This window comes from Pieris napi, chromosome 23 (assembly GCF_905475465.1).
Source record: "Pieris napi chromosome 23, ilPieNapi1.2, whole genome shotgun sequence".
In the NCBI taxonomy this organism is placed as follows: domain Eukaryota; kingdom Metazoa; phylum Arthropoda; class Insecta; order Lepidoptera; family Pieridae; genus Pieris; species Pieris napi.
In genome coordinates, this window is record NC_062256.1 from 3,528,545 (window position 1) to 3,542,884 (window position 14,340).

The 14,340-nt window shown below is 36.5% G+C and overlaps 1 protein-coding gene across 1 annotated transcript; it reads right to left on the reverse strand.

The window, feature by feature from the left end:
* Positions 1 to 1,092: 1,092 nt before the first annotated feature.
* Positions 1,093 to 12,287, reverse strand: LOC125061313 (zinc finger protein 664-like). The gene is made up of 9 exons (XM_047666697.1): positions 12,116 to 12,287; positions 11,858 to 11,971; positions 11,572 to 11,714; positions 11,000 to 11,183; positions 10,069 to 10,277; positions 9,250 to 9,363; positions 8,201 to 8,398; positions 7,185 to 7,290; positions 1,093 to 1,200 (listed from the first exon to the last, which is right to left on the reverse strand). Exons 1-9 carry the CDS (start codon positions 12,212 to 12,214, stop codon positions 1,144 to 1,146), a joined length of 1,224 nt encoding a protein of 407 aa, XP_047522653.1. The 5' UTR covers positions 12,215 to 12,287; the 3' UTR covers positions 1,093 to 1,143.
* Positions 12,288 to 14,340: the final 2,053 nt, after the last annotated feature.

Genomic DNA, 14,340 nt, shown 5'->3' on the forward strand with positions numbered 1-14,340 from the left:
TAGTTTGTCATATGCAGGAATCGAGTCTCTAAAATTCGTACTTGATTTTCGAATTGTTTCGATGGTCAGAGATAGTAAATGATCAAAATCCTCCGGCGCCATTCTACAAACGTTTTGGAATTGTCCACTTTCTTCTTGTTTTCGCATATCCGTCATTGTTTCACCTACATTATCCAGTGTCCTTCGATGCATTAAATTTGTAACCCACCAACGTCTCTTCCTTCTTTTATTTTTGAGTTTTCGCGACAAAAATGCAAATGCAGCACTTGCAATAGTGATATCGCTGTCAGAGTCAGACATAACGAAGCACTACCAATACTAACCACAGAATTGACACGAATGAGCAAAGAACATTCGATCTAGCTTTTGTTTACACTAAAAGATTACGAAAGAATGCTCTTGTTCTAGCTCTAGCTCTATGTTCATTTGATGTAAATCGATACCTCTAGCTTTCGTTTACACTAAAAGATTACGAAAGAATGCTCTTGTTCTAGCTCTAGCTCTATGTTCGTTTGATGTAAATCGACCTTAAGTGAAAGTACATTAAAAAAACGAATACAAAGAAAACGTGCAGGACAATGCCGTGTGAACCCAGTCTAACGCGTATTGGACTGTTTAACATTCAATATCGTTTAAAATTTCCACCCCAGTTCGACAGCCTATAACGTGATGTGCTAAGCCAAGTGATATACGCAATTCACTTTTTTCGATTTAACTTTGTTTGATATGGTAGGTATCACTAACTAAAATCAGTGCAAGCATCAGATAATATAAGCAATCCTATATTGGATATATATTACTTTAATTATAGGTAGATTCGGTCCCCATCTGCGGACCAATGTATTTTCTAAGTGCGCATTTAACATTCGCTCGTACGGTGAAGGAAAATATAGTCTCAAAAAGTCGAGGGCGTGTGTTATTTTCTGTTACCTATTAAAAAAAACAAATGATCACGAATCACACAGAAATCTCAGGCCCAGACCTAAAAGGTTGTAACGCTAGTGTTTCTTTATATAACAGCGATTTTTAAACAAGACAGTTATTAAGGAAAATGGGAAGAAAGAAAATAAATAAATAAAAAAAAAGTTTTTGTGTAACAATATTTATTATATGACTTCAATTGCGTATATCTTTTCCCAACCATCATCTTTGGGAGTGAATCTTGAGATGTTTCTTCAAATTCGACTTGTTTGAGAATATCTGAAAATTTAAAACCTAATTAACTGCTTCATCTTAAAAATGTATAATTTCTGAAAGGACGAAGTTCGAAAAGAATAATCCATTGGTCATAGTTAGAACTCACGTATCAATTCCAAATATCAAAAGAAGGTTAGCTGATCCATCCCTGCTAGTACTTGACTCGATCTCCTCTAGCTCTTACTATAAAAGCATCATCACAAACTAACAATGGGCGTTAGAGGCTGACGCAATCGGGAGGCGAATAAGGCTCTGCTGTTACCGCATCACTTAGTGCGATTGTTGGTGACGCCTTGGAGTTTTAATTCACAAACATTCGCGCCACGTAAACAAATGCATTTCCCCAAGTAAAAAAAATACAGTCAAAATCTGTTATAACGACATCGAAAGGACTCAAATTTGGTCGTAAAAACCGATAGTCGAACAGCCGATGACGGTGTTATTAAGTCCCTATACTCTGATTTTTAATTCCGTAGAATTCTAACAGCTATAACTTTTTGACATGTCAGAGATGGCAAACCTTTTTGGCCGGGCACATTTTTCAATTTCAATACGAGTCTGAACATCTGAGTCAATACATACATTTGATTAAGTGCGGGGCTCCACATTAAAAGCGGTTTAACGGCGAGTGATAATTACGTCCCTTTTCATCAGAAACAGTAAAAAAACGCACAAGTAAAGCAAACATTTTTTTTTAAAAGGTTTACTAAACATGGAATTAGTAGGCAGTGATGCCAGCTAAAAAGTAACAAAGTAATTAAAGTTAATTCGATATATTGTTCGTGATATTGAAATATTTGTTATTTTGTTTTAGGTCACTTGAGTAAGTAAAGTTTTTAGATTTACTTTTTTTGTAGGTAAAACGTAAAGAATACGTAGCCTTTTTTTATGCCCTCAAATAAGTCAAATTTGTCCCTTTTTCGGTGGAGAACTTTTTTAGTAGCAACACTTGTGAAATGTCAGACGGAAAAAAAAACAAGAGTATAATACAATATTGATGTGCCTCCGGAAAACATACAGCATTGTATAATGAAGAAGCAATGTATACTTAGCCATGAAGTGCGATACATACCGAGTGAAATAGTTCCGCTTAGATAGAATAGATGGCGCTGTAATCGCCTCAACTTCATACTTATCTTAACCAGCTAGGACGGTGTCATTTCCACAGTCATAGCGTTGTGTACTTTCGCCGCGTGCGGTCGAAACCGAAACAACTCAATAACGACTTAAAACCTTATAGTCTTTCTTAGTGTTAATTATTAGTAAAACGCATTATTATACATCACAATTGCGTAATGGACTCACGATGCCGATAAGGCCGCCGCCGGGGCCGATCAGGCAAGTAGTCTAAAAAAGTGTCGAGCAAGGTCGCGAACAAGACAAAGAGGACTCCACGTGCACCAGCAGCGCGTCTGATAGCGACTCGGAGCGCGAGGGACCGCCACGAAAGAAAAGGAAACGAGTAGCACAGGTAACGGTCGATCCCATGATCGACGCGTAATATAATCAGGTGAGTTTCCTCACAAATTTTATAATGCATCAACGATATTATGTACCAAATGTCAACGCCAGTGCGTCCAATGACGAGGGTACCCACTGACCGACCAACTACTATAGCCATTTTTTATTAATCCGTCGACCCGAAAATCGAAATCTCTGGGCTTGGTCACAAATATTGATCACAAATATTGATGATAAAAAGATTATTAAGAAAGCCGATAAAAAAGAAAAAAATTACAAAATAAATATATAAAAATATAAAAATATAATAATATATTAAGCTTTTAATAAGCGTAATAACCCAACGGAATTAAAACCCGCGATTAAATCTTTTCACAAAAATAACCTATATTGTTGGTAATGAATCACCTTCTTACAAATTGCATGAACAAACCCTGCAAATTGTATGCGGAAAACGAGCGGAAGGTATAGAAACTAGGCGTAAAAGATTAATAAGTAAGATTTCGGACCAAAAGTATTCAAACTGCGCTTAGTAATATACCTCCTAGCGAGGAATTTTTATTTGACAAAAGTAAGCTCGCGTCCCTAATACAATCCCTCGGTGGGCCGCAATTCTGGTTATCTCCGCCGCAACCTTCAAGAGTAAGAGCTTTTTAAACCTAGATACAAAGAATCGTAAGCGTCTACATCCAAATACAGACACCAGGCACAAAATGGAAAAAATAATTTTCGTAATACCCACCTAAAACAAGAAACGACGTTTAACAGGAAAATCGATAGTCATAAACAACTTTAAAACAACAACTTTAAAATTACTATCCAACATAATTCAAGGATTCCGCATACCTCTGTACAAGAAACCGCTTTGTTAATAAATAAATAAACACTTACAATATAAATAAAATAAATCGACTAGTAAGTCAATACGCAACCGAACCGTCACCTACGACATCGCAGATAATCATAGAACTCCTGAAGCAAGGTATCCTACAAACAGTTCTCAACAAAACCCCCAGTTTTATATCCAAAATGGTTCTTCGCAGGAAAAGCAACGGCACGATGCGTTCTGTTGTAGATTTGCGATAACTAAACCGATTCGTAAAGACAAAACATTTTCGGTTGATCACCCACGGCTTAGTCCCAGACTTTCTTCAACTAGGGGACTGGATGATAAATAGATTTATCACAAGCCTATTTCCATCTACCGGCAGCGAGATCACACCGACCTTTCTTAAGGCTCAGCTAAAAAGGGCAGTTATACGAAAACATGACTTGCCTTCCTTTTGGGCTAGCGTCAGTACCACACCTTTTCTCTGCAGTATCATGTTGGGTCGCGGAGACCTTACGTGCGAAGGGATGTCGAGTGCTAGTCTTCCTAGACGACTACCTTCTGGTCAACCAAGACCACTCCAAGTTAAATTCTCAGGCCGCGGAGGCCGTGAGACACTTGGAACACCCGCCAAGTTAGATTCTCAGGCCGCGGAGGCCGTGAAACACTTGGAACACCTAGGTTGGAAAATCAATTACCAAAAAATCCGTATTGGTACCAACCCAAAATTTTGAATACCTTGGAATTCGCTGGAATACTATGGTCAATGTGATGTCGCTACCCAAGGTAAAAATACAGCGCAAAAACCATAGTTATGCGTTGTATTCGCGAGTTACAAAGCTTTGCTAGGGCAAGTAAACTTCGCAAACTTTCAAACTAAACTCGTGCCCCGCGGGAGGCTTCACTGTCGCCAGGTACAGATCTTTCTGCGACAATTCAACAAGATCCGACCCCGTCGAGGTCAACTGCTGCCTCAGATTGTAGGGCAAGAACTGATGTGGTGGCTCGGAGCTACTCATCAGACGACGCCTATACACAAAGAACCTGCAACCCACTTCCTAGCGACGGACGCCTCGGATTGGGGTTGGGGGGGGGTTCACATCTAGACGGAAACCTTGTCTGGAAAATGGTCATACCAATAGAAAACGTGGCACTGCAACAAAAAGGACTTATATGCAGTGATAGCCGCAATAAAAATAAATGTAAAAATATTACAAAACACACACGTGTTAATACAATCGGACAAATGAAACTCTGATTGCATACATTCAAACAGAAGGTGGAACGAAATCGATAGGGTTACTTACACTAACCTTCAAACTATTGCACCTGACGGACAAATTCAACATAACTCTGTCGGTAAATTACCTACCAGGGTGATCATAGCAGACAGATTATAAAGGGGAAAAAAGGCTGCGTAGTGGCACCTTCCTCCTCTAGCATGGGTGTTTTCCCCTCCAAGTCTGTTACCCTGAGTTTTAGCACACCTAAACCGGGCGACGGGAACCTATCTGATAGTTGCTTCAGATTGGCCGCAAGGTTTCTGGCTGCAGGACCTGAAATCTAGGTCTCTAGATCACCCCCACGAAATTCAATACCTATCGCAGACACTCCTAGATACGACAATTGCACTGTCTCCTCCACAAATACAAGCATTGACCCTAAAAGTTTGGGAAATTGGGGGTGGGGTGCCCAAATAATAGACTGGTCCACACTGGAAAAAGATTTACTTTTGAAGAGTTGGTCACTCCACCTGTCCACTTATTTACCCGCAATCAAAAGAGGGCTGTCATGGTGTGACAACTCTCAAGTGAACCCAAAATCCCCTCAAACAGCCGATATTGCAAAAAAATTAATATCACTTTTTCTAAAAGAAAATTTATTAATTTATTTATTTAATTATAAGTAATCTTACAGCTAACATACATAATATTACAAAACAAACACTTAGACAGTACAGAAAGCCAAAACAGGAATTTATCCTATCAACCATCCTTGTTCGCAAATCGGCAATTTTAACTTTTTGCGGTCCCCATGTAGAACAACAAACATTTTCAAATTTTATTATTAAACACATCCTCAGAGTATTAGGAGTAGCTAAACCAAAAGTCGTGAAATCATCCGTCACGTGGGACCCGCGAATAGTACTAGACTGGCTTTCTTCCAACCCTCCTAGGGACACTTTATTCGATACGGCTCGCAGAACAGCCACAGTATTGCATTTAGCATTGGGCCGCAGGGTTAACTTTATTAGAAATTACTGACGAGCAATTCGTGGATGATGGTGGTAACATTTATTTAACACCGGTATTCGAATCTAAGACAGACACTCAAGACGCCAGTCAACATGGAAATTTTCTAAACACCACGATAAAACATATGCCCTATCACTTTAGTGAGACTTCAGTTAGTCCTGACGACTCATTGGTCTAGTGGTTGGTGCCCCTGACTGCGAATCCATGGGTCCCAGGTTCGATTCCCGGCTGGGACGGGCATTGATGTGATGGGCATTTGGCGTTGTGCTTGGGTCTTGGGTGTTTAAATATGTGATTATGTGTCTATCTTTCTATAATATGTATGTGTGTCCGTTGCCTAGTGCCCATGACACAGGCTTCGCCAGCTTAGCATGGGACTGGGTCAGTTGGTGTGGACTGTCTTTAAAAAAAAAAAAAAAAAAAAAAATATTGCTTTGAGTAACAGGTACAACAAGATCTCAAGTAAAAAATCTAAACAATATTTTTTTATCCATCAACAGCAAAATAATTAGGTCGAAAATCAACCAATAGATGAAATTTTTTATTACACGGGGTAATTGGAAATCTTCACACTTTAATCATTACTGCCGCGCTATAGACTCTCGTAGAGAAAACTCATCACTCTTTCTTTAATACATTTGCACCATCGTAATTATAGAAATACCTTGTTGTTATGATAGGAAGTTTATATTATTATGTTAATTGTACATCTAAATCAGATGAGTATATAGTTACTAGTAACTGTAGTTATATTTAGACCGTAACTAAGAATAATAATTGCTAAATACTTATGCTTTGATTAAGAATAATGGCAAGTAAATAAAATAGTTATATAAACAATAACGGCTTTAGCTAAAGCCCGGACCTTAATTCTTCATAATCATCATAGCGTTGTGTTTTATATTGTACTATATACATCCACCAGCAGATAACAAACACGTCTTCATTATACAATGCTGTATGTTTTCCGGAGGCACATCAATATGACGGTTTTACATAACAATAAAACCGATATTATGTGCCGAGAAGGAAAACATACAGCATTGTAGGAAGCTCTTCCTGGTGAAGACTCTATGACTGTGGAAATGACACCGTCCTAGCTGGTTAAGATAAGTATGAAGTTGAGGCGATTACAGCGCCATCTATTCTATCTAAGCGGAACTATTTCACTCGGTATGTATCGCACTTCATGGCTAAGTATACATTGCTTCTTCATTATACAATGCTGTATGTTTTCCTTCTCGGCACATAATATCGGTTTTATTGTTATGTAAAACCGTCATATAATTCAGCCGCGACCTTTGATTTTAGTCAATAAAACCGGTATGTTGTTCTAAACGATGTCGTCGTAATCAGTTTTGACTGTAGTTTCAAAAATCAATAGTTGCATCGGACGCTTGGTCCAAATTATGAAACAATAAAAAATATTTAAATAGAATTACCTTATCGCATATAAAACATTTACTTGTGGATAAATGTGTGCTTCGCCTATGCGACGACAAAGACACAGCTGACGTGAATAATTTCATACAGTCTGCGCACGAGTACCTAAAAAAGCGCATAAGACATATATTTCTGTCTCTTTCCTAAGGAGTCTCCAGATTTAAGAAACATTGATGTATAGGGAACAATTTTACAATTATTTTGCATCAATTTTATTCAATTGAAATACGATTTCATAAAAGTTGAATTATAAATGCAGCTAGGTGAGGGGTACCGGGTTCGATTCCCGGTTCGAGGGCAAGTTTTAATTTAATTTAAAATTTGTTCTCGGCCTTTGGGAGGGTTGTGCGGTACCGGGCGAGTGCCTAAACCGTACATGGAGGAAACGGTCGCATTTCTAAAGACAAGCACGAATTATAAAAAATCCTATACTTGACGCTGGCTAATGCACAAATCGTGCCAGAGCCATTAAAAAAAAAACAAATACATTTTTTCAATTTCGACATTTATACTGTAAGAACACCTCCACTACGAAACCACAATAGTTGCTGTGCGTTTATGTGGTGTCGAAACAGGAGCGAAATTCCATAATCTGACGTACAAAACTGACTATGATGTTGTCTCTTTCTACCGTGATTTCGCCGCCGCCCGTTGGCCGCCATTTTGAAGCGGTTTCGCGTGTGGACGCACGCGTCTGTAGCATTCGATTATTTATAAGAACGAAACAAGAAAGATGGACTTGAAATTTACTGAAAAACTTATACAAGCACTCATAAATATACCAGTTTTGTTAAATACGTTTTGAGGCTACAGGTCATAAGAAACTAATGTTTCGCCGCCCAATCAATCAATACCAGAAGGCTCGCGAGTGCGTTGCCGGCCTTGAAATAATCGGTACGCTCTTTTCTTGAAGGACCCTAAATCGAATTCGAATCTACCTACCTACCTATGTGCCCCCTGCCCCCTTGACAATCAACCACCGAAGCTCTTGTTCGAGGGTACTTTTCTCACTTACATTTTCTCATCAACATGCTTGGACGTCGTTGCAAAGTGCCTCTTCAAACTTTTCTCAGATTTAAAGCTCTTATTACACTCCACACAGTAGAACATCTTCTCATCAGAATGCACCACTTTGTGCGACTTCAAATTGGAGTTAGTCGAGAAAGATTTATCGCATTTTGTGCATTTGAAGGGCTTCACACCTGTATGCATCCTAAAAATTATAATACTTAGAAATATATATATATCTAATATATAAAATTCTCGTGTCGCGGTGTTTGTAGTTAAACTCCTCCGAAACGGCTTGACCGATTCTCATGAAATTTTGTGTGCATATTGGGTATGTCTGAGAATCGGACAACATTTTTTTTTCATCCCCCTAAATGTTAAGGGTAGTCCACCCCTATTTTTTTTTAATTTTTAGATAATTTTTTATGATACAGCATTAAAAAATACATACAACCCCTAATTTTCACCCCTCTACGATCAACCCCTATTTTTTATTATAAATGATATACATGGCAAAACGACGTTTGCCCGGTCAGCTAGTATATATATATATTATAGTAGTACGACTCTCATCTTTAGGTCGTAGGTTCGATCTCTGGCTGTTCAGCAATGGACTTTCTATGTGCGCATTTATCATTCGTTCAAACGGTAAAGGAAAACATCGTGAGGAAACCTATACAAGACGACAGTGTGTGTCAGACACAGAAGGATTTTTTTCTAATGATTTTCACCAATTGTGGTCAGCGAGAATTCAAACTACATCTGATGAAGTTTGAAAAGCTATTTGAAATTTTTTTTAAATGATTTTAGACAATAGAAACTTTGCAACTGTTGCTTGCACAGCAGACGCCACTGGACCAACACTGCTCCTTTATATCCTTTAAACTATAATATTTTTCTAAGGACACGTGCAGAACACGCCTGATGTTACTTGACGCCGCCCCGAACAAGGCTCACAAGTTCCCAGCCTTTTAGAATATTCAGAATTGGTACTCGGAATCTGAAATACTTCGGCTAATGGTGCTGCGATAATAGCTGAACGAGTAGAGTACGAACCTCAAATGAATGATAAGATGCTGTTTCGTTCCAAAACACTTGGCGCACTCGTCGCAAATATATTTTTCTTTCCGTGAATGTATTTTCTTGTGAATATCCAGAGCGTATTGATTGCTGAAACAAAATTTACTTATTTTTAGCCTTAAATAGAATTTTCATTATGGACGGGTAACACAAATAGAATACAGTGTACCGTCTCCTTAAGAAAGACTGTAAGTATGTTTATAAGCAAATTAGGCTAGACTTTAGTTTAGTAAATTAGGCAAAATCGTACAGTCCAAAATTTTCTAAATCATAAAAACAAAACTTATGTGGGTAGTTGAAGCGATCGCTTTTCATAGAAATGTAAGGGTAGTTGCAAAATTTGAAAATCTATTTCTGGATTTACAACTCCCGCTGCGATACGGATACGTAGAACGCTATCGTCCAAATGCGATTTGATTACGAGCTGTGACTGAACCCTTCCTTTGAACAGCAAGGTTTTAATAAGGCAACATAACAGACACATTATAAAAACTTATTTATGATTACATTATGTCCTAAATAAAAATAGAAATATTATTACATTTATCCCTGACAAAATAATGATTTTAAATGCCACTTGAAAGTAATATTAACATTGAAATAGTTTTATACAAAGCAGCCAATCCTAGCATAGCTTGGTTGTATCAACGGGCCTTTTAGTATAGTCATGTTTATGCCATGTTAATAGTAGGCAATGCCTTAAAATGGATGAATGAAATGAACATACCCAAAAGTTCTCCTGCATTTAGCCACTTGTAACTTTATGTAATGAATTTACTAAAAAATATCACTCACTCGAATATCTTCTGGCACTGATCACACTTTGTTAGACTAGGCTCACTCCCACAGTGGAATCGGTGACCCACAGCATGGGCCCACCGCTTAAAACTCACTCCACACAGTACACACTTAAACCGCCTCTTATGAGATAATTTGTGTTGGGACAGCACCAAGTGAGATTTGAAATGCAAGTGACATATGGGACAAATGTGTATCGCTGTGTCCTAGAAGCATTACACAACATGTAATATCTGCACTGTATAACTTACAATAGTTTAGACCACAATGTTCAGTTCTTGTAGCTCTTTGGTCATTGTGATTGCTTGGTTTAAAAACTCTAAATAACTATTAATATAGGAAATTAGTACCAATGCAGAAGAAAAAAAAAGTGTGTGTGAACAAAGTACAGAAGTGAAACAATCTTTAAGTGTTGTTCATATTTATACAAATCTAAAAGTTTAGATTTCCGATACTTAGAGGGACGGAAAAAGGAAGATATGTTAGGAATATAATTAATTTAATTGTCATTCAAATATTAAGTGTCGAATAATAAATAATAAATAATTTACTGAACTTTGATAAAAAAATGTGACAGTAATTTTTTTTCCAACGCCGATAAAGAAGTTTGACTTCAAAATGCAACATGGCGCGTAACCGAAAAACGTGACGATTTGCTACAAAATTTCTCCCATAGTTAGATAAAGAAGTTTCACTTCAATAAACAAATAATTTAATTTTAAAATAATTTACTTTTATGCAACTACAGGGTTGGCCTAGTGGCTAAAGTAACTTTCGAACCAGTGCATTAAAATCCCGGTGGCTGTAAGACCTATATATGGTATACATGGTTGTGGTCCCGCCTTTGTTTAAATTTATTTGATTCCAGATTTGAGATTAAGAAATGAAGCAATATTGTTTATATGTAAAAATAAAATGTATGACTCACATTATCATGTCTCAAATTATGATCCTTGTATGCTTCATGTGACACAAAACCAATTCCACATTTTTCACATTTATACAACATGTTTTTAAATTTGACTGATTTCTTTTTGAATAATATTTCATTTTTTTGGTCATCATGCGATAGGTATGTTACTTCAAAGTTCATGTTGTATGCATTAGTTTCACTAAAATAACAAAAAAACAATAATTTTACTTTCCAACTTAAAGCCATTATTGTTTAGGTGGAAGAATGTCAAATAAAACAATGACATTTTATTTGGAATTGATCAAATGGTGCACTATGAATAAGACCTTATGTATATAATTTGTACAAAAATATTTTTGAAGCTAAGTCATTTTTACAGTAATATATATTGGTCAATATCGTGAGCTAAAAAGCTAGTATGTATTTGATAAAAGCAATCAATACACTAAAAATTACCAAAATAATAAGTACTGTACACTACACACTAGTAAGAGTTTAAAAAAAATTGACTAGATGGAAATTTTATTATAATACATACTCTATACTTGTAAAATTTTACTAATATAATGATGATGTAGAATGCTTACCTTATATTCTCACCAACATTTTCTTCTGAATAGTCTAAATCATCAATTCCAATATTATTAACATCATTTTCGTAAGTTTCTTCTTTAATGTATATTTCTCTGATTGTAGGTGGGATATTAATCGAATCCAATTTCTGAATATTCTGAAAACAGTATTGTTTACATATTAAATGTTTATATAGTGGAAAGTAGTAAAGTATATAATATTTCATGTGTGTTACCTATTAAGTTAAACTGCCATTCAAGGGTGACAAATGATATGTTATAAGTAAAATGCTTTACCTACCAATTCTTGATCCTTATATCTCCCTCTGTCTTTGGGATGCAGCAAAAGCAATATAAACCTTTCCATCTTCAAAAGAGTCTGACAACACCATTCACATAAAAATATATTGTTCTCCTGAAATTAAAATAATATTGATAATAAATAATTGATTTATTTATAAAAAAAATTGGGAATATTATAAACAAAATCTGTTTATGTACCAACTATTCTCGTTTGAGGAGTGAGCTCGTAGCAGTGAAAGCAATGAAGTAAAATTACCTGAATACCAAAATTTTCTAAAAATTTCATCCATTTTAAATCCAGTGGTGAACCCAATCTTTGTAAACATATATTACAAGACTGATCTTCTTTATCCATCTTAAAATAAATAAGATATATCTGTATAGTTTAAATACGCCTTGATAATAGGAAAATGAAAATAATAAATTTTTTTTTTTTTTTTTTTTTTTTTTTTTTTTCCTTTATGGCTCTGGCACGGTTTGTGCATTAGCCAGTGTCAAGTAGGTATAAGATTTTTATAAGTCGCTGTTTTAATTATTTACAGTTTATGAATAATAAAAAACGAAGGAAACTTATCGCGACATAACGTAGATGATTGAAAACGCATTAAATTTACAACAAAATCAGAATAGTTACATAAGGGGAAAAATTAATCAAAATTATAGTTTAATGTTATTATTTACAATAAATATACTTATAATACTATATACAAGGGGATTTAAATCTCGAAGAAGTAAAGAAATATTGGTAGGAAGGGGAACAGAGAGAGATACTAAAGAAGTGTATAAGGAAGAATGGTCATATTTAGGACAAGAAAAGAAAACATGATTCAGGTCAGAATAGCTCTCGCCACACTCACAGGCGGTACTAGTTACGATACCAAGTTTGTGCAAATGAACTGGAAGGCTGTTATGTCCCAGACGCATACGGATTATAGTAGAAGTGGTGGTTTTACCAAGCGACAATTTGGCAAACCATGGCTTCCTGGGAACGGAAGACTGTATAGCATACAAGAAACGACCCTTAATCCGGCCTTTCTCTTCCCAACACATATTCCACGATTTGTGGAGATATATGCCGGGCAAAGCAGCAAGATCATGGCCAAAATTCTTGTACGGGTGTACGTCACCGGTCTCAGTAGCACTGTTAGCCAAACTGTCAGCTTTTACATTTCCAGAGATACCACAGTGACTAGGTATCCAACAGAATGAAACTAAATAGTTGTGTAATTGGCAGTGCAACAGCTTTCTCTTACATTCAAATATTACATGAAAAAATGGGTTAAGTTTTAGTGAAAATTTTGCTAAGCTCTGTAAAGCACTTAAGGAATCGGTAAATATAACGGTTTTTTTGAGTTTGAAACACAACACATATTCAAGAGCTTTTAGTAGTCCAAAACATTCACCGGTAAAGACCGATGATTCCGGAGGTAATTTAATTTTCTGAACTATGTTGTATTGTTTGTGAAACACTCCAACACCAACACACCCATTGGAGTGTTTAGATGAATCTGTGTACATTTGATGCCAGTTAGGCCATTTGCTATTGACATTGCAATTAAAAATTGCATTGGCATTAAAATCAGATTTTTCAATGCCAAGAGAAAAGCAAATCTCTGGAGAAAGAAGAAGAGAATCATAAGAAGAGCTAAATAGAGGAAGTACATTAAAGGAATGAGTTGGGGCTTGTAATTGTTTGAATTTCAGGAAGCTTTTTAATAGACAAGGTATAGGTTTATGTGAAGAGGGTAATTTTAGAGAAAGAGACTCCAGTTTGGAGATGAGGGGATGATGGAACTGGACAATTCTAAAAATGAATCTATCTGACAGATATTGACGTCTTAAGTTTAATGGAGGGTCACAACATTCTATTTGCAAAGCATTAACCGGGCTTGATTTCATGGCACCAGAAACAATCCTTAAAGCCCTAGACTGTATGAGGTCTAGTTTTCTAAAGCCAGCTACATTACCTGGATCTAAGAAAAAGGTCCCAAAATCCAGTACACTTCTAATAACAGCATTATACACCAACCTCAATGTGGCTGGGTGAGCACCCCACCAAACTCCACTGAGACATCTCAGCATGTTCAAGTGTCGCTCACATTTACCAACTACAAATTCGCAGTGTGGTTGACCTGTTAGTTTAGAATCAAGTATAACTCCTAAGAACTTTACTTGATTATAAACGGGTAATATATGACGATCATATGTTATAGTAGGTGAGGGAGGAGTTCGGGATTTAGTGAAAAGTACAACGGAACTTTTTGAGGGAGACAGATCTAGGCCATTTGCCTCCATCCAGGATTTTAGCAAAGATAAAGAGGAGGAAACACGTTGTTCAGCAATACTTACACACATATCAGAGGCATAAATAACTAAGTCATCGGCATATTGTAATAAACAAACTGAATCTCCAATTGAATCTTCTAGGTCATATGTATAAATATTGTACAATAAAGGGCTCAGAACAGACCCTTGTGGCAA

Coding starts and splice junctions, on each gene's coding strand:
- LOC125061313 (XM_047666697.1), bottom strand. CDS start 12,214: ATGGATAAAGAAGATCAGTCTTGTAATATATGTTTACAAAGATTGGGT. Junction 8,399..9,249: donor CATCTTATCATTCATTTGAG/GTTCGTACTCTA, acceptor TATAATTTTTAG/GATGCATACAGGTGTGAAGC. Junction 7,291..8,200: donor AAGCATGTTGATGAGAAAAT/GTAAGTGAGAAA, acceptor GCGCTTTTTTAG/GTACTCGTGCGCAGACTGTA.